Raw genomic sequence first — 19537 nt, 5'->3', positions numbered from 1 at the left:
GGTATAAGATTTGTTGCGTGTGGTGATGTTGTGGAGGAAGAGGTGATTCAACAACAAGAAGGAGAAGGAGAGGAAAAAGATGAAGAGGAAGAAGTTGTTGTTTAGTATTATTAGGGGTCAGAAGAAACCAGAAGTTTAGGCGGAGGTGTCGGAGGAGTAGTCGTAGTGTGTGGTAGTAGTGGTGTTTAGTTGTTTAGGCCTCGAATTGGCGTGCGGGTAGTATGGACTTTTTGTGGAGGGCAGTCAACGGAATGAAACAGAAGAAGGTGTGGGAATGTAAGAGAAGGAGGCGAAAGAGGATGGGGAGAAGGAGGTTGAAGAGGAAGAGATGATTGAAGAAGGGATTGCCTTGGGGCTGAAAGGTCTTGTAGTAGAAGTAAGTAATTAGGTATTAGTAGGTAGAAGGTAGTTAGAAGGTAGTTGGTGTATGAATAAGAAGGAAGAGGAGGAGAGTAATACTCGTAATAAGAATGCCGGAGTCCTCCTGGGTGTCTCTTTCCCCCTCTGGGTTCTTTCCTCTCCCGTCTCCCGGATCGCCGGATGCCAAGCCCAATGTCCCTCCTTCCTCCTCCCCCCCTTTTCGGGTCTAGTCCGTTCCATCCGGACTACCATTCGTACGAATTTCAGACCTGATTACTGTCCACTACCATCTATTACCATAATTCACACATTCACATCACGAAATATCTCAAGTTGAATCAATTCAAGATTTGTCGAATTATTGATTTGTCGAATTGATTGGTTGATTGATTGATTGATTTCGATTTTGATTTTGATTTCGATTCATGCATGCATGTATGTTGATGCCCCCCCTACAATGAAGAAGGAGAAGAAGATGAAAATGCCCCTCCCAATGCTAGCTAGCAAACGCTTTCCATGCTGCTCCACAAAACATCCAACCGAGGAAAAAAGGTACCTAGGTATGCATGTACTGTACAAGTACCATCTCGGTAAGAAAACCACGCCGGGTGCCCCAAAAAGATCTAAGTGGTTGGTCCTGAACACCCCAAATGCTCAAGTGTTTCCCTAGATACGTCCAAGAAGAGAAAAAGTAAAGAAAAAGAACATGAAAAATGGACTGTCTACACAGCCAAGATGCTGGAAGTAATCAAGAAGGTCTCGTCGCCTCAATTGCCTTGCTCAGGCCAACAATCCTCAAACTCTTGCCACGTCCGAGCTTGCCCTGCATGAGTCCAGCAGCAGGTATCAGCGCATCGTCCCAGAATCTAAATACAGCCTTCATGTCTCGGGGTACACCCTCGAGCACGACAGTGGACACTGGCATGAAGGGTCGATCCTCCTCGGAAACGGCCAACATGCCGTATTCTTGTGCAAACATCAATGCATTGGCAAAGGCGACAGACTGGTTGCGAGAAAGAGAGCCAACAATACTAGACATTCATTAGCTTCTTTCTTTCTTTCGAAATCGTCCGGAATGATAGACTTACATGTACACCTCGAAGAAGGCGTCAAGCACGTAGATGTGCTCGGGTTCTAGGTCGTGCTGGCAAAACGGCATCACCTCAACGACCTTGGTGGTAATCTGAGGCAGTGGCGATCGCGGCGTGACAGGCGTCTGTGGCGCTTGTTCAGCTTTTGCATCCGAAGGAGGAGAATTTGGAGCAGAGGAGGAAAATGACTGCCACGACGGTCGACGAAGCAGGGGCGCAAAGAAAGAGCTCACCTGCAGGCTCTGTCCCCATCCAGAGGTTTCATGTTGCTGCTCGATCCTAAATAAACGTGCTCGGTATCTATCACTCGTAGACTTGTACTTCCAATGGTCGGCGGACCGAGGAATCAGCGGGGCCTTCGATGTTGGATCGGCAGGAGGGAACACGGTGAAGAGGCTAGCCGGCTCGGAGCCTTCGTCGATCTCGTTGAAATCGCCCGTTGGCGCGAGATCCATGCCCATCAAGCGAGCAGCAGATAGCTCCTCCGCTGAGCAGCCACGGCCCTTCCAAAGGAAGACCTTGCCGCTTTCTGTTGAAATAATATAAGCGAATCCGGAGCACAGGCTCTTCAAAGTGAAATCGACTTCGTCGAAGGCAATGTGTCCGAGATGGCGCCTTCCACAGAGCATGTATTCGCGATTCGAAGGGGGCGATCCACGACGCGTGATGACTATGCCACCAAGGGCTTCAAAGAAATTGGGAGTCTCTTTGCCCTGACGGAGGACGAACAGTTTGCCCTGATTCTGCTTGGCGATGTTGCGCCCAAAGAGTTGCACATCCTCCAAGGTTGCGTCAGCGACGCCGTTGCCCGACCAGAGATAGACCTCTGTGTTTCTCGCTCCCTTGGAATCTCCAAAAATGTGAGTGCACACATACATTGAATCTTGATACAGGACGTGCTCTTCTGCCATAGGAACAGACAAAAGCTTGCCGTCGCCGGTGATCTCTTGAATCTGTTTGCGCAGAGTTCGAATCTTGCCCGCAGGTCCTAGATCAAATGGTGCTGTTTTCAAAATTTGATTTGTATCAATGCTGGCAGGTAGCTCATCGGGGAGGACAGGTGTCTCGTCAAAGAACTCGGCAAAGAGTCCGGTAGCTTTGTCTGGCATGGGGGAGGCCTTGAAAGGTTCTGACTGTGGGCGATCACTGCTTGATGGCGTAGAAGGTAGGGGCTTCGCAGTGAGGGGCTTGGGTGGACTGGATTCCCTTGACTTTGACTTCGCGGCAACTAGACCACCCAAGCTAGCCAAACTGCCCAGTCCCAGACCAGCAGGCTTGGGTTTGGGGGCCTGGGGTGATGGTGATGCTCTCCTGTCGTCAGGTGGAGGCGAACGAGTCAATCCAGCATTCTCCATCGCAGCCTCTTCGTCCGCGCGGGTGGGAAGCTTGATAGGAGTCTTGGCTCCAGCAGTGGTCGGGGATGACAATGGGGACGGCCTGCCCCACAGTGCCGTAGCACCTCTTACGGAAAAGCCAAGTTTGGTCGGGGACGGGTCTTCCTTTACTGGCGAAGAAGATTCTCTATTGGGCGAGGCATATCCATGAGGCGCTGAAGCTGTGTCGTCTGTTTCCGTCCTCACGGGTGTAGCTGGCAAAGGCCTCGATGTCCGCCAGTTTCCAAGCCTAGGTGACGAGGCTTCCGGTTTGCTAACAGCAGATACGGTTGGCTTCTGTGGTGTCTCTTCTGCTCCACCTGTCGCCTCCCTCGATGGCTCATCCTTGGGCGGTGGCAACGGTCGTGATCCTCGCCATGTTGTGGGCTTTGGAGATGTGACCGGTTTGCTGGGCTCTACACTCTCGGCATCCAATGACTTCTTGGGTGCGACTTCGGCCTCCAATGAAGTGGTCGGGCTCTTGTCCAAGGATGCCGACTTTCGTGGCACCTCGGGAGATTGCGACTTCTCAAGCTTTTTGGTCAAGTCTGGTGATTTCAAAGGTGTGACAGGCTTTGCCTTGAGAGATTCGCGGGCCGGTGTTCGTATCAGTGACGGATCTTCTGAGGGAGATGCTGTCGTGAATCCTGTACTTGGAAGTATATCCTCTGTCTTGACCAAGGGGACAGTAGCAACAGGCGATGGCTTCGAAGGGATCGATTCCTTCTTTTCTGCGGATGCCCCGGCCGATGCCCCTTTCGCAGGCGCTCGCCTCCTCGGGCCCTTTGCTCTGCCTTTGGTCATATGTGTCAGTTCAGGAGCTGGGCCCTTCTTCTCTTCAATTGCTGGGCTGCTGGCTGATTGAGCGATGTCGCTGTCTGATCCTGAAGGACCTTTGGACGCCCCTGGCGGTCCTCGGGCAAGGATGCCAGCGAGGGCTGGGTTGAACCGATTGGCGAGTTTGCTGGATTTCGCGGGTTCTTTCGACCCAAGTGGGGTGGGAGACGCTGCCTGGCTTTCCTGCGCAACCGGCTTCATAGCTCTCAGACTCTTTTTCCTCGAGATGGCTTCAGGCGTTCCTTCTCTCTGCCTTTCAACGGGTGCCGGGACATTGGCGGGTTTGTCCGATTGTCCTAATGTCTTTCTGCGTGCTATCGCTTCTGGCAGAGCGGCTGGTTGTGAGCTGGTACTGTCTGTCTTCTTGTGTGCGGCCGAGCCAGTTTCCTGTGCCTTAACTAACATGGCGGCCTTCTTCGTGATCAGGCTCTCCTTGAACTCATCCTTGCGTACAGTAGGCTTGGGGCCACCGGTGATTGATAGATCTTTCTTTCCACGCAAGATGTTGTCTTTCAGTGTATCTGGAGCAACATAATTCTTGGTTTCGGTTTTCTTGAGCCGACCGAAGACGTTTTGGAATTCCGCCTTTTGGTCTGTTTTCGGTGCTTCAAAGGCAGCTGCGCGGGCCTTTAGATTCGAGCGGAAATCCTTCTTAGGCGGTGTTTGTGGCTTGGGCTTTGGAGCTGGCGATGATGTTGAAAGCTTGGATGCTTGGGTAGTTGCAGGTGTCGACGTCGACGTTTGAGTGTCCTCTTCCTTGGATGTGATGTCTTCTTTGGGGATTGGAATTGGCTTTGGTTTAAGCTCGGGCTCAGGCTCACGCTCTGGTTCTGATCTAAGCACTGGCTCATCCGCCTGCGGCACTATATCCTCAGATGGCCTGGTCTGATCCTTGACTTCCTCCTTTGGCTCTTCTCTTGCAGTAATCTTTGGCTTGGGAGAAGTTGTAGGTTTGGGAGAGGTTACGACCTTGGGAGAAAACAAGGGCTTCGGTTTCGCCGAGGGCTCAATCGGCTTCGGCGCCTCCTGTTTCAATGGGGAGTCTGGCCGCCGGAGACTGACAGGTCGCAATTGCACATCTTTGATGGGGGATGTCCGGCCAGACGGTACCGAATCGAAGGGACTTAGGTCAGGGCTTCCCTTGCCAAGATCCACACTTCCACGCTGCTGCTTCTTGCGATTAAGCTCGGCCATCCACGATGGCTGTTGCGGCGGAGCCTGTTTTATCTTTGGAGACTCTGGTTTGTTCAATGCATTTTCTAGCCAGCTGGATTTTGTCGGACTCCAACGCTTCGACGGGCTGGGTGGGGACGTCTCATCTTGAGGCTTGTCTTCGCTGAAAGTGGATGCCACTGACTTGCTTCGATTGTGATGAGGGAGAGCGGGCTTGACGAACTCGGGCTTTTCAGGCTTCACAAACTCTGACTTGCTTTCGGTCTCGATGGCATCTTTCGTGAGGGTAAGATTGCTGGAGCTTGATCCCGGACGCGAGGAGGGTTCTGTAGAATTGTCCCTGACCAAAGCTCCGGAGGCTTTGGATAGTGACCCATATCCAGCCATAGCACTACCACGATTGCTTAGTGTCGAGTTTTGTCTGGTGAGGCCTTGCGGCGTCTGCGTGCTCCACCTCTTATTGACGCTGTCGCTACGTTTGAGCATTGCGCTCTGCACGAAGCCTCCCATACCCTTGGTGGGCGACGCGGGTCGCTCTGGCGAGATGCGCCCTTGCGTCGGTGACATGGCCAATCCTCGAATTGAACCCTGATCACCCCCTCCGACCGAGGATCCCTGTTCCGAAGGCGGAGCAAATTTCTGGGAATCAAGCACTGGTAAGGGAGTCTTGGATCTTTCCGAGGGTTCCGTGTCACCACCCGATATCGACGTGTTCGCAGAGAAGCGATTGCTCCAGGCTACACTGCCCCGCACGGAGCCACCGCGCGAGGGAGAGCTCGAACGACCGCTCTCAGGAGGGGGGCTGATAGACTCTGGCTCCACTGTCGATTCGCGAGACATGCCTGGCAGTTGTCGCTTCCCTGATACTGAGCCAGCATCGGAAGCAGTATCCTCTTGACTTCGTCTGTATGCCGCCGACCCAATGCCACGATCGGCCGTCTGCTTGAACCACGAAGGATCCTTGGCTCCCAACGCTTGTGCAATCTGGGTCCTCGAGGTTGTCGACTCGGCCGGGGAGCCGGGTTCGGGAGTATCTCGTGGAGATGCGGCAGGCATTTTCTCAGCTGGAGTAGAAGCGCCTGACAATGGCCGACCACTTGAGAGTGGCCGCCTGACACCGACGGACTGTGGTCTTCTCTGTTGCCATGAAAGTGTACCTGATCGACCCAAAGCGGCGGCGCTCGGTGCGGGCTTCTTCGGTTCTTCGTCTTCGAGAGCTTGGGCTGGCGAGCCTGTCAGGCGCTGGAGAGAGTCTTCGCGGGCGGACTCCTGCGATGGAGGTTCCATCGTTGGAGGAGGTGTAGCGGTAGCTTTTTCTTGTACGGCACGAGGGCTGTCGACGCTGCCGCGCAGCGACTGAGGGGTGCCAGGCTTATCTGGCGACAATGATCGGGCGCGTTCTGAAAATTGGTATTAAGGATTAGTAACAGGATTGTGAGTGAACGAGGAAGGGTAGAGAGGAGGGAAGAGGGTGCGTGTGTACGTAGGAAGGAAGGAAGGAGAAGAAGCAAAAAAAAAAAACCAGAGAAAACAAGTAAATAGACTTCAAATGTGACTATGGGGAACGACATACCTGCTCTCCGGGCTAACCTCTCACTTCTACCCTGGATGAGCTCTTCCTCGAGTTTTCGCACTCGCTCGGCATCCTGCTGGTCTCTCTGCTCGCCCAGCTGTCGAATGCGCTGGACGAACTCTGTGGGATCCACTTCTTGGGACATGATGGTGATGAGAAGCGGAGTAGAGAAGGCTCGTGCCAGACAAGTCGACCAAGGCGAGAGGGTTTGGTGTTCTTGGTGGGTTGGCGGGTGTGGGAGGTGGATAGCAATCCCGGGAAGGGATCCTAGAGCTAGGGCTAGCTAAGCAAAGCAGAGCAAAGCAAAGCAGGGCCAGGCAAAAGAATGGGATGGGATGGGGTGGATGGGTATATCTTAAAATGATTTAACTCGGACGCTCTTCTCGGTTATGCTTCCTCCCTCATGGCAAGTAGGTTTTTTATTGGTCCAAGCGCGTACCCCGGAGAGGTTTCAAGATTTGAATGAAACGAAAGAGCCTGGTCGAGGGAGAGGTATAATATACAGTGATTATCCAGGGGGGGACGGGGAAAAAAACGCGGGATGGGACGAAGCGAGCGAGAGAGCGAGAGAGCAATGGACAAGGGTTCGAAACTATAAAATGGGAGATGAGAATTGAATTGAATTGAATTGAAGATGAATTGGAAAACGAGAGCCAGTGAGAGAGGGAGAGGGAGAGGGAGAGGATGGATGAGGGTTGAGTGGAGTGGATGGATGATGGATGATGGATGATGGATGATGGATGATGGATGATGGATGATGGATGATGGTTGTTGTTGTTGTTTTTCTTTAGGGTGTTGTTGTCTCTCTAGTTACTCTCTCTACCACAGTAATACCTAGGAGGTACGAGGTAGGTACGGAGTACAGTACACAGTAATACTCGTCTGTCTCCTTCCGTCTGTCTCTCTTCCGCCGCCGTTGGCCGCTCCTACTCTTTCTTAGTCCCATCATATGACATCCACTCTATCCTCTTTGGGATTAGTACAGTCAACATTCAAGGTTGCTTACTGTCGTGACTGTTGACTTGATTGTCGTAACAGATAATCTCATGTCCACATTAATGTATTATTACTGTGTATACACCCTCTCCTCATGAACTATAGAAGAGATATCCCACGCTCATATCATTTTATATCTCCCCTCAGTACAGGAAAAGTCGTGCCTTTGCATCCTGCACTACCCATTCGAGTCCCTCTTGCAGGCTCAGCCCTGTCATGGCACTGCACGCCATGATGGTCCACCTGTGCGTCTTGATCGAGTCCAACCCGAGTCCCTGTCCCACCGTCAGAATCGTTGTTTGCTTTCCAAAACCCCAATCTAGTTCATCTGGGTGCATTGGTCTATTGGCCTGACAACCAATGTGCTCACGTCCAACCTATCAAAGTAAATCTTCTTCAAAACTCACCTCTCGAACTTCGTCTTCGGTCATCGCACTCGCGACATCGCTTTTATTCTTGAACACGAGGAGACTAGCTCCCATCAGGCGCTTGATATGGTGTTAAATATGGCCATAATAACAACGGTTGATGATAGCAATCATACCTCTTCCAGCAGTAGACCAGCTAGCTCCTGGCGGCAATCATCGAGGCGCTCTCGATCTGTCGCATCAACCACCCAGATCAGCGTATCCGTCTTTTCGAAGTAGTTCTTCCAGTACGTCCTGAGCGTCTTCTGTCCGCCGACATCCCCTGTTTGGTGCAGAAATAGTCAGTCGTGGGGCTATTAGTCATGTTCGAACCAACATGCAACAGTACCTACATATGTTCAATTTATAACTAGAATGTAGATTGTCAAAACATGTGCGCGCAAACGCGTGATTACTGATTCAAGACACATACCCATCGTATTCGATCGTTTTTATGATGAATCCAAGTGTGGGACTGACGCTGTTGACATCCTCGTTCATGATCTTCTTCACTATGGTGGTCTTTCCTGCATTGTCGAGACCCCTCACCACCGCATCAAGTCAGCGATCGCCTCCTCGATGAATAAGAATTGAGGAATCACGCATACTCACAACATCAAGATCCTCATCTCCTTATCCTTTAATCGTGCTTTCCGTAATATCGACAGCATCTTTAGAATTTGGTAGGGCGCTGTTTGTTGGTAAAGGAAGGCCCAGGCAACAGAGCAGAGACAGAACTTTGGGGATGCTATCGATAGAATTCCGCTCCTTTCGGTTAGACTGGATCGCATTTAATACCACAATTATTGTAACTACTTACCCAGGTAGGTACATACATGGATTGAATGAATGAACCAAACCAAAGATCTTCTACAATATCACAAAAACAATTCCAATGGAAATATCAAGTCCAATCAGCAGGTACTATATTGAGCCAGACTTTATAATGTGTTGCGGCCAGAACGTTACCCTCGAAAGAGCCCAACACCTCTTTGTGCTCTCCACCGACCATACATCTTCCATGGGATGTGATGGTGAATCGTGAACTATGGACGGCGGACAGTGAATCCATCCAAAGTCAATGAAATCGAAATTTTCCATCAGGTCAATCAATGGATCTTTCCCAGAGTTGTATACGGGATATGTATACTAGGCAATTGGCCACTGTAGAGAGAGACGTCCATCCCAACAGTTACCGCAGCAGACTTGCCTATTCGACTTTGTATTGTCCCATCATCTCAACTCTACTCTATTCCATTCTACTCTGCTCTATTCCATTCTGCTCTACTCTATTCTATTCCGGTCCATTCTGTTCCACTTCACCTCTGTTTGCACGGACTCGGGTACCGGTGTGGTGCCGACAATACCAACCTCCTCCTGCTCGTAAGTTGCCTGCCATGTATCCATACCCATAGTACTGGTATTTTCTACCATCTACCAGATTTTCCTACTCTTCCTCTCATTTCTTCTTTCTCTTTCCCAGTTCTGGGGGACAGAATCGCTCCTCCTCCTTCTCCGTGCGAGACAATTACAATATACATCGCAGCATATCCCCCTCGGCCCCAGTCTCGTCTGCCGACCATTCAGTGTCATACTTGCTGCAACAATCATTCAACTCTCACTTCAACAATAGTAACAGCGAACATGGCTCACTTTGCAATGTGCGCCCGAGATTGGCAACAGCGGAACAATACTGTTCCAGTGCCCGCAGCTCCTTCCCAGCCTGCGCAACAATCAACTCCCGCCGATCAAACTAATACTGTAAGTGAAAGTGATTTCGTGACTTCAACATCTTCCTTGCTTCTTAAAATCCATCTATCATACCCATTCTCTCACGCCCTCTCCCTTCATTACGTTTTGATTGGCCGCTCTTTACTTCGTCGCTGGCACTGGCTATAACCCCTTCACTCGCCCTCTCACTTCCTTTACCTCGTTCACCTTCACGATTCTGTCTCACCGCTACCCTTCTCCCGCTCTCTCACCTCGCCAATCTTTCTTACCTGCGTCGCCATATCTCCACTTTTTTTGCCCTTTACTTCGGCCTATATAATCTCACTTCCTCTCGCCAAACTTCCTTCCTTCTTCTTCTTCTTCCTGACCACACTCTGTCCATAGGAGCAGAAGTCACGAAAGCAGCGCAAGAAGCGCAATACGAAGTGGAAACCACTCGATCTCTCGGAATCCACTGCGGAGTCCACCTGGGGTAAATACGAGTTCCAAGTAGCAGCAGAAGCCCTCGCGACTTCGAAACGTATCGCCAACAAGCAGCTCCCCAAATCCGCAGTCAACGAACTAGAAGAGGCACTTCTTCGTCCAACCAAGCCGCAAGAAACACAGTCATTAACACGGAGCAAGAGGTGTCGCAAGACAAGGCGCAAAATTAAGATGGCCGCACAACCAGAAGGTAAGACAAACGGCAGCAAGACAGATGTGGAGGACCCCAATGGCACACTTATCCCTCCCCATCTTCGCGTGAAAGCAAAAGAACAAGTCAACGACGATGGCCCAAAACCCGTCAGCGTGCCACCTCATCTTCGTAATAAGGATGGCACTGTCAAAACTAATCCGGCACCCAACCACACACCGCCTCCTCACCGTAACGGCAACAGCCATGCCAACGGGAACCTGTCGAGTGATGCGCTTATACCACCTCACCTCCGTAAGCCCCACAAGACCAACGGGATTCAAGTGGGCAAACCACAATCTCCTCCACAGCATCAGCTTGCACCAGAACCAAACGTGGCAAACATCCCAGCCGAAGCTCCTGCAGGACCTACCACCACCCCTATCGTTCCGGCTCGTACTGAAACGAAAGGGTTTGGGGATTGGCACGACGCGTGGCATAACATGGGACCGCAACCACCAAGCGTGAAGGCTGAGGTGCACACGGAAGGGGTGGACGTACCTGTTGACGATAATTGGAAGAAGTCCTTTGTTTACAAGCCGGACCCTGCCGTGGACATCTGGGATACGACCGTTGAAGAAGATAACACGACGGATTGGGGCAACCAGAAAACGAAGAGGGGGGCCAAACCTAAGCAGTGGAGAGGCAATGGGCCGAAACCAGCTCCACGCGGAAAGACCAGGTGGCCCAAGGCCAAAGATATGAAACCACTTCCGGAGAGCGAGGAGAGTGATGGCGGCATAGAATGTGCATCGAAGAGCAATGGAGACCCAGAGTACGACATCCGCAAGCTTGTTGACTGGAAAGGCGATTGGATGCCCGCCCCTGTCGAGTGGGATTCTCGAAAAGCCTACCACGATCGGCATTTCTATGATCACATCATGGTAATTATTCCTTTCCTCAAGCTTAGTTCATCCATCCTATCTTGAGTCATGCTGACTGAAATGCGCAGAGCTGGATGAATCGTTGCATCGACACTGAGAACTGGATGACGGCAGTGCGGCTGATTCCAACAAACATGGATGCGGGTGCGCGCGAGGACGCTCTCAAGCATACGTTTGAGACCTCTGCCTACCATGCCAAAGTCAACGGTGATCTAGTTCCGCAGTCGTGGGTTCCGACCAAAATAGAGGCCATGGCTCCTCAGCATTTCTGGGCTGCGTTGCAATCGCGAGCGCCGCCTCCACTGTCCGACATAGATCTCACAGAGGCTCGCCCCTGGTGGGACACCCACAATCCATCTACATGCTTGAATGATCCAATCGACATGCCCGAGACGCGACTAGACATGGAAGATCATGAAAACAATCTTCCTCAAGTTGCACGAGGCTCTGCCATGCTTGCAATGGCAAACAAGCAGAAGGGTAGGCAAAGGGCGATTCAGAAAGCGCGTGCTGTACCGGAGCGACCCGTTTCTCGGGTCGAAGTGCCTGATAGGAGCATCAAGCTGAAAACAGACGTCTACCTTCGCCCAGTGATCGTGGCAGACATTCCGCAGATTATGGAACTCTACAACTACTATGTCGCAAACACGATTAGTGCACACGAATTTCTCCCTCGGACTGTACCACAGATGACTCTTCGGGTGCAGAACGTGATGAATGCCGGACTACCTTGGATCGTCGCCATCCACCGTGCAGGAACTCGGAATAATCAAGATTACTTCACGGAGCAGGTGGTAGGGTTTGCAAATATTGACGGTAAGATCCAGTGCAATTCATCAGATAAAACTTTGTCCCAGATAAAACTGACTCGACACAGATTTCGTCGAGCCTGGAAGCATGTATCGATACAGCTTCGATCTAGAGATTTTCGTTCACGTCGATTACTGCAAGATGGGTATTGGGAGTTGCTTGTTGGATCGTATGCTCGAAATGTGTGACACTTCTCATTTCCTGAGGGGCGGTTATGACTGGATCAATCGGGACGACTACCTCAAGAATGGTCCATCGCGGGTGGTCAAGACCATCAACTTCACATTTCCTCACGATGCCAATGACCAAGGCCAGCCTAAGCAAGTCGACAGCATCAAGAAATGGCTCAAGAGCTTTGGTTTCAGGGCCTCTGGTCATTTGCACCAAGTCGGGTTCAAATTGGGCAAGACAGTCGACACTTCGATCTTTCAGCGTTCCACCACTGAGGAGATTGTCGCGGACCAAAGGCCTGACCATCCGCTCTAGTCGACGCGTCTACAATCTCCAAACCGAATGTCCAACGGATTGTTCTCGAAGAAGACCTGATCACACGATACATCCAGTGGGTTTTCTTTTCTTTCCTCTCAAGGCCTTTCACAGCCCAACTTTCAACTCACATACCCGAATCGATGACACACACGCATAGAGAGTAGGAGGAGCACAATATATGAGCCTTCTCCATTCCATCCCCTTCATACCCCCTCAAACAGATCTTATCATCGAAATTGCACGATCGAATCTTTCTTTTTCTTTTTGCGTACACAATTGCATTGCATACGATCGGGGAATGGTATCACGATGACTCGGCATAGCTCAGACGGATCAAGGGCATATCACACATTTGGGCCTCAATGGGGCCTGCAACATCAGGGGATGGATTAATTACAATATCAAATAATCAAATCGAATCACATCTTTTCATTGTATGGCCGGTTACTTTGTAGTGTTTTTGTGGTGACTTGAATCCAAAATACGAGATGAAGATGTTCGTTGAGACAGTGGAATTGATATCACGAAATGTGAGTGAAAAGAAATCTATCATAGTCTAATACTTGACAATCGGTTCTGTATCTTCATCGCTACCACCTACTCACTCCCTCTAAACCGTTCTCAGAAGACTACAAGGCAAAAATAATGAGCATCGATCATATTGCCTGCGTGCATGTATATATGTATATTTTTAATAAAATTCTGGGGTGGGGGAATATGATATAATAGTACCATGCACATCCACTTTCATATCCTCATCCTCCGCTTCCTCGACACCAGTATATCCCTCCATGAAATTTCATTCTCTTGTTTCTCCTTCTGCAAAGCACACAATCACAGACAAACGACCACCCATCCACCCAACCCTTCCGCAAAGAAACCACCCCACGGACATGAAAGACTCGAAAGACAAGACAAGGTAGAAGAGACAAAGCCCCCTCACGACCAAAGCCCACTAACGCACTCGACGCCCCTCTCCACGACGGCTTTCACCCTAGCCCGCAGCGGCACGCTCGCGCACTCGACGTCCAGGTCCTCGAGCCACACCCTGGCTACGTACCTGTCGAACCTGATTTCGATTCCGGGCACCGGTATGCCGAGGGAGTGGAGGCGTTTGAGTTCGGCCTTGTCGGAGGGGGAGAGGATGGGTTGTGATGTGGGCGTGAGGGGGTTGCCGGATATTGAGACTGTGGTTGGTGTTGTTGCTGTTTCGTTTGCTGTTGGGGTGCCGGAGGGGGGAGGTGTTGGTGATGTTGTTATTGTGGGGTTGTTGGCAGGGTCGGAGGGTGAGTTTCGGGGGTAGGTGATTGGGTGGACGGAGTCGGCGCCGAATTGGGCTTCTAGGAAGAGGAAGAGGCGGGAGAGGCGGGTGGATGGGTCGGGGGTCTTGTGTGGGTTCGTCGGCGACTCCGAGGGCGCTGAGGGTGGCGTTGTTGATTTGGTCGGGGAGGTGGATGAGGGTGAGGTGGCGGAGGTGGCGGAGGAAGTCGAGTCGGATTTGAAGTGGGTGGGTAGGGCGAGGGATGTTGGTGATGATGGGGGTTCAGCGTGCGAGTGGGAATGTGAGCGTGATGATTCTATAGAGTTTGGTCAGTCTACTTTGTGATGGAGAATTTTGGGATGCATAGAGGTGGGTATACGTACGTCGAACGGAGGCTGGGCTGCTTTCCACAGAGAACAGGACGGCCAGGACAGCGTCGGCGATGCCGTCGTTGATCATGTTGCCTTCCCATTCCACCTCTACACGACCACCTGGTCGACAATATACCGTTACGCAGTCCATGACTTGGAAAGCTTTGCTCGACCGTTCCACCTCCTCGTCGGCTTCTTCGTGGTTCCCTGTGCCGTTTGTTGCGCTTTCCTTGCCGTTGATGGCGTGGTCGGTTATGGTGCGTTCTTTGATGGCACCGAATGTCCCTTCGAGTGCCCATCGGATGAGCTCAACGCCCGCGGCGGATAATGTGAGGTGTTGGCGGCAGACGATCGTCGTCGTCGTCAGGCCTGCGTACTCTTTGAGATCTTCGGGTGCCATCAGACTGATCTTGAAGTCGTTCTGGATCAGCACTCCGCTGATGAGCTGGTTTTGCTCTTCTTCTGTATCACTGGAGATGTCTTCGTCGTCACCATCTATTCCTTTAGGTGGCATGGGGGGGTGTAAGCTCGCGAGTTTCCCGACCACTTTGGCGATCTTATCAGTCTTGAATGGTATACGAAGCTCCTCACAGTTTGCTGGCGAGTAAATCTTGACGGGCGTCTTCTTCTGTGCGTTGAAACTAAGAAGCTTCGACTTGAGGCGGGTCATGTTGCCTTTTTCGCCATGCACGAGAATCTAGTCAGTGGTTAGTATCGTTCCTTCTCGATTAATACAAAACTAGACATACTACAACTGGTGCAGCCACCTCTTGCACAAAGTCCATATTCTCCTTCCCGTCGACGTGTGCCGCAAAACTGTATTCTTGAACTGTGCATCGTCGCGGGATCATTATTTGCTCGCCCTCTTTCTGACCCGGCCGTCGTGCAGAATTCGTCGCTCGTTGAGTGATCGCTGGAATTTGCTCTGGCTCGTGGACAATCTGCTTTGCCATTGTCCCTTCGACCGAGTAACCCGTGATGACGACACCGTTCCTCGGATCTGGCGCCCAGCGCTCGAGCAGCTCGCGAGATATACCTGACTGCAACATACCTGGCGATGCCAACATGACGCAGCCGCCCATGTCGTCGAAACGATCGAGATTTTTCAAACTTCGAACGAATCGGAAGTCCCATGGTCCTCCTTTGCCCACGTCACCGGCTGCTTCGGCCTCAGCCATGCGCTCTCGAAACAATCGTTTGATGTTATCGTTCATTGCTGATACGTATGTCTGATACACAACCATACATTTACGGGCAAGACTGGAGTTGTAATAGATGGGGATCTTCTGGTACTCCGGGTGCTTCTGCCAGTACTCATCCAAGATGAGCAGGAGTTCCTGGGCTCGGCCAAGCGCGAACACTGGGAGAAGAGCGCGCCCGCCTCTGTTCAGGATATCCGTAATGGACTTCATAAGCTGCGTCTCTCTTTGTACTCGCGGCACATGTGTTGAGATACCGAACGTCGACTCCGTGATGAGTACGTCTATCTTGACGCCCTTGGGAACAGCTGCGGAGACCAAATGCCGATCGTCTTCTCTCGAATAGTCTCCAGTGAACAGTATCTTCAACCCCGCGATCTCGATGAGAAACATGGCCGCACCAAGCACATGGCCAGCAGGATATGGTGTTATCCGTATACCAGATATGGTATGTGTGGTGTGGAAATCGATTGCCTCAATGCTTGGAAATGTGTTCAAATGGTCCGCTTCGGTGTACATCTGAACTTTGGTCTCAGACGAGGATGAGATGTTCCCGACACGGACGGAATCTTGGATGAGCCATTTGTAGATAGCTTTTGTCGGATGCGTCATGAAGACTCGACCTTTGAAGTTGGTTTTTGCGAGGACATATGGGAGGGAGGCTGCGTGATCCACGTGGAAACTGAACATCCATTAGTTATTGAAGTCATTGGGGACATGGATGCAGGGGACGGGACGGGCTGTAGTGGAAGCAGAAAACTATGTGCTAAGCAATAGGCACATCACCGCAGTCGAACAGATAGGATGCAAATGTATTTTCCATTGTTTCTCGTATACAAGAGGTAATCAAACGAAGCCTTTAATGTCCGACTGCTGGTGATGCGCCAGTCTTTCCACCACAATATCAGAAAACATAAGAAAACAACACATTGCACTTACTGGGAGATCAGAAGCACATCCACCGTGCTCAAGTCGAACTCATCGTAAAAAGGCATGGCAGACAGTCCTTCGTAAGCAGGGTGCATGCCAGCGTCAAGCTAAACTCCATCAGCATCTCATTTCAACCCCTCCATAAGAAATCCATGCGCACCATAACAGTTTTCCCTTTGTATTGTATGATATGGCATGATCGACCGACTTCGTTTCCACCACCTAGGCATAGAAACATGAGCTCATCGGAGGGATCCACTGGATCATCATCCTCCGGTGCGAGCGCCGCATGCTTTCGTTTGGCTGCCATGACTACTATGATAGGAGAGTTTTACGATAGCGAGGTGTAGATTTGTGACGATTCCGCGGTCGGGCTATGTATTTGTGAATGGATTCAAGTAGACCTCGATGGGTTCGCAACGGTGCGCATTCAACCTAAGCTACGTCGCGCGCAATAGATGGTCATCTGAGTATTGTTAGAAGCCTATTGTATCTGAATAGACAGCAGTGATATTCGAAACGCGTGTCGAAGGGTAATGCGACTGAACTGCGATCATTCAATGAGAAGTGGTCGCGCTTATGAGGCTCTTCGACGTTCACAGGCTTGGCGATGGTTCTCTATTGTTCGTCGTCGCGTCTTTAAGGGTTACTTAAGCCGGGTTTACTTCGGTGTTATCCGTGCGTCACCTCAGAGTTGCAAGTGCGCCTCAACTTTACTTTCCCATCTCCAACTTCAACACGCCGCGACCGCCCACCCATCGAAAACACGAGTCACAAGCCTTCCAGAGTCACGAAGCAGATCGCGTCAGTCTCTGCATATATCCGCGCCGTCGATGACACGCCCATAAAGGATCCCGAACATCGAGCAATCCCTCTTCTGAGGGACGACCCCATAGTCGCGCTCTCCCCGACACAACTTCACCATTATCAGGCCTCTACGACCTCCTGCCCAACATGGCGAGTCCATACAGCAATCCGTACGGCCATAGCCATCAGAATCAGGCCACCATTCCGCCGCTTCAGACGAACAACCTCCCGCCGCAGCAGCAGCCGACCCAACGCCCCTTCTCCCCGCCCTCATATCAACAGTCGCCAGGCGCCATGTCACCCAGCATGGGCATCCCACCAGCGAAACGGCAGCGTCTTTCGCCAAATCCACCATCGCCGTATCAGTCGCCCTTCTCTGCTCCTTCCTATGGCAACACTTCGCCCTATGCTGCAGGCTCTCCACCTGTTGGCCATCATGCTTCATTGCCCCAGTCACCCGCCGCTGGCTATCCATCTCACTCATTTCACCAACCCCAGCCTTACCCGCATGCAAACGACTCCAACTTAAACGCTCGCCCGCCTCCTGGTGCTATGCCACCGCCCAAAGTTCCCTACAGCAAGGCTCAGAACGACGGAGAGTTGGAAAAGGCGAACCCGCGCGACATGGATGTTAACAACATCAGTGACGTTTTGACGGGTTCAGGTATCGATCTGCGGGCAGAGGAAGACAACCTGCTGCATACATTCCGAAATCAGACCTATGGAAACTCGTTCAACTCCCAGGCGTCCGGTTCTACTCTGTCACCCCACGGCAGCTTCAATAATTGGTCGCAGGGGGCAAATGGCGCTGGCGCTTTTCAGGGTGCCGGTCCATTGAGCCAACCTGTCACCAAAGAACAGCAGGAAGCAGAGCTTGCTCGAAAACATTCGCAGGCGGCACGCGCATATGCCGAGGTTGCTCAGGCTCCGTTGGCCGATCCGTTCCTACATGCAACCCAGATCAGGCAGCGCATATCGACTAGAGTATATGAGCATGGCTTAAAATTGAACCTCGAGGGTCTCTTCGATAAGATTCCTGACACCCCACAAAATGTCACACGAGCTTCTATAAATGGATCGGACGGTGAATCAGTTGCTGCCTTACAGGCCGATAGTTTGCTCAATCACGGAGCGCCTTTCGTCGACATACTCAGCCTTATATCTCTAGCTGCCGAGGAACGCCTACGAAGTGTGCTGGAAGATGCATTTACTTTGAGCCAAGGTCGCCAAAATAGCTCTCACGGTGTTGTGCCGCCTGCTCTGGCAGACATTGCCATTGCTAGCGCTGGCTCACGGCAGACCACTGCAGTTCCGACAAACATTTCCAAGACCGCATGGGAGGCACCAGACAGTGCCATTAGTCCCCTGACGGTCACGACGGATAAGAGTAAGTCAATCTATATTTGTTGTGTCGATTCATCCTGCTAATGCTTGTTTCAGAAGTCAACGCTGCACGGCTACCTACCCCGCCAACCGAAGCACCCCCGACTCCGCAGCCGACGATCTCACTACCCAATCATATCGCGAACGCACTGAAGCGAAAAGTCACAGATGACTACAAATGGGAAGAAGCTCGTCTTGCAAAGAGGAAGAAGAGGCTACAAGCTGCCTCCGGCGCACCTGCAGAAACGCCCACAGCCGCTCCAATTCAACTCCCAGACAAGATCACAAAGAAAGAACAGATGCGCATGGCCAAAGCTGGTCAGACAGAAGATGTCCTTCATCGGAAAGCCAACGAGACAGCCAGCATGGCACTCGGTGGAAAGAAGAAGTACTCTTGGATGACAGGAGGCGGTGGAGGGGGCGGCGGTGGTGGTGCGTCAGGTACTTCTACGCCTAGTCGGATAAACACAAGTGCAGGCAGCGCGAGCGGCGCCAGCACTCCCGCACAAGTCCCAGTTGATCGTGCACTCGTAGGTCTTAAGAGAACGTACGGCGGCTCTCTGGAGACTGGAGATCCAGGCAAGAGATTACAAGTACGCGACATCATTCATGTCCTACATGTTGATGGCAAGGAAAGAAAGACACTCGCAACAGTGCTAGCAAGGCTAAAGAATGTGGAGAAGGACGAGGAGAAGAAGCCTACAAGTAGTGTTCGTTAGAAGCGGCGCTGAAACTTGCTAGCTCCCGATGTATGAACGACGCGGATGTAGACGCCTCATGAAGAGTGCGTTACCGATGATACCCAGTGGCTCTGGATTTGCCATGGAAGATGAGGCAACATTGAGGAGCACATTTGAACCAGGAAGGACTACCTCTTCATCATGGTCCTTTACCTGACGGCCTTGCTGGTGTGACATCCATGATGTCCCCACTTTATAGCACTAATACTGCTCTCAGGACGAGATGGAGCATGTGGAGATACAGCAACTCTTTCTATATTCTTGAATTGTCTTATTATAAACTTTTTACATCAGCGGCGGCGTTTGTTTTCAGGCATTTGTCTTGGTCCTGATTATCTTTTATTTTTCGGAAGCTGCACCATATTTCCTCTAGAGAATGATGGGTTCATCACCAGGTCAACAAATTGGAGGGGCCTAGCCAGGCTGTGGAGCTGGTGGGCGAGATTTTC

General features: G+C 51.4%; 5 protein-coding genes across 5 annotated transcripts; 2 read left to right on the top strand and 3 right to left on the bottom strand.

The window, feature by feature from the left end:
* Window positions 1–1108: 1108 nt before the first annotated feature.
* Window positions 1109–6121, bottom strand: BU24DRAFT_355539 (uncharacterized protein; the record flags this gene model as incomplete). Its single annotated transcript, XM_033523860.1, has 5 exons — window positions 1109–1391; window positions 1455–2970; window positions 3145–4483; window positions 4559–5071; window positions 5180–6121. 5 exons carry the CDS (start codon window positions 6119–6121, stop codon window positions 1109–1111), a joined length of 4593 nt encoding a protein of 1530 aa, XP_033379492.1.
* Window positions 6122–7449: 1328 nt separating this feature from the next.
* Window positions 7450–8494, bottom strand: BU24DRAFT_427366 (ADP-ribosylation factor). The gene is made up of 6 exons (XM_033529211.1): window positions 8423–8494; window positions 8244–8354; window positions 8164–8180; window positions 7948–8093; window positions 7811–7891; window positions 7450–7678 (listed from the first exon to the last, which is right to left on the bottom strand). The coding sequence occupies exons 1-6, from the start codon at window positions 8479–8481 to the stop codon at window positions 7547–7549; spliced, it is 546 nt and encodes a 181-aa protein (XP_033379491.1). The 5' UTR covers window positions 8482–8494; the 3' UTR covers window positions 7450–7546.
* A 3195-nt stretch (window positions 8495–11689) lies between these two features.
* Window positions 11690–12561, top strand: BU24DRAFT_427365 (uncharacterized protein). Its single transcript, XM_033529210.1, has 2 exons — window positions 11690–11914; window positions 11976–12561. The coding sequence occupies exons 1-2, from the start codon at window positions 11716–11718 to the stop codon at window positions 12392–12394; spliced, it is 618 nt and encodes a 205-aa protein (XP_033379490.1). The 5' UTR covers window positions 11690–11715; the 3' UTR covers window positions 12395–12561.
* A 405-nt stretch (window positions 12562–12966) lies between these two features.
* Window positions 12967–16767, bottom strand: BU24DRAFT_427363 (endoribonuclease YSH1). The gene is made up of 5 exons (XM_033529209.1): window positions 16319–16767; window positions 16168–16265; window positions 14779–15910; window positions 14042–14726; window positions 12967–13974 (listed from the first exon to the last, which is right to left on the bottom strand). Exons 1-5 carry the CDS (start codon window positions 16466–16468, stop codon window positions 13337–13339), a joined length of 2703 nt encoding a protein of 900 aa, XP_033379489.1. The 5' UTR covers window positions 16469–16767; the 3' UTR covers window positions 12967–13336.
* A 345-nt stretch (window positions 16768–17112) lies between these two features.
* BU24DRAFT_355098 (uncharacterized protein) lies at window positions 17113–19067 on the top strand (the record flags this gene model as incomplete). The annotated part of the gene is made up of 2 exons (XM_033523835.1): window positions 17113–18352; window positions 18406–19067. 2 exons carry the CDS (start codon window positions 17113–17115, stop codon window positions 19065–19067), a joined length of 1902 nt encoding a protein of 633 aa, XP_033379488.1.
* Window positions 19068–19537: the final 470 nt, after the last annotated feature.

Source organism: Aaosphaeria arxii (genome assembly GCF_010015735.1).
Source record: "Aaosphaeria arxii CBS 175.79 unplaced genomic scaffold BU24scaffold_10, whole genome shotgun sequence".
NCBI classification, from domain to species: Eukaryota; Fungi; Ascomycota; class Dothideomycetes; order Pleosporales; genus Aaosphaeria; species Aaosphaeria arxii.
The sequence above is the reverse complement of the archived record's forward strand: the minus strand, read 5'-3'. Positions and strand labels throughout refer to the sequence as shown.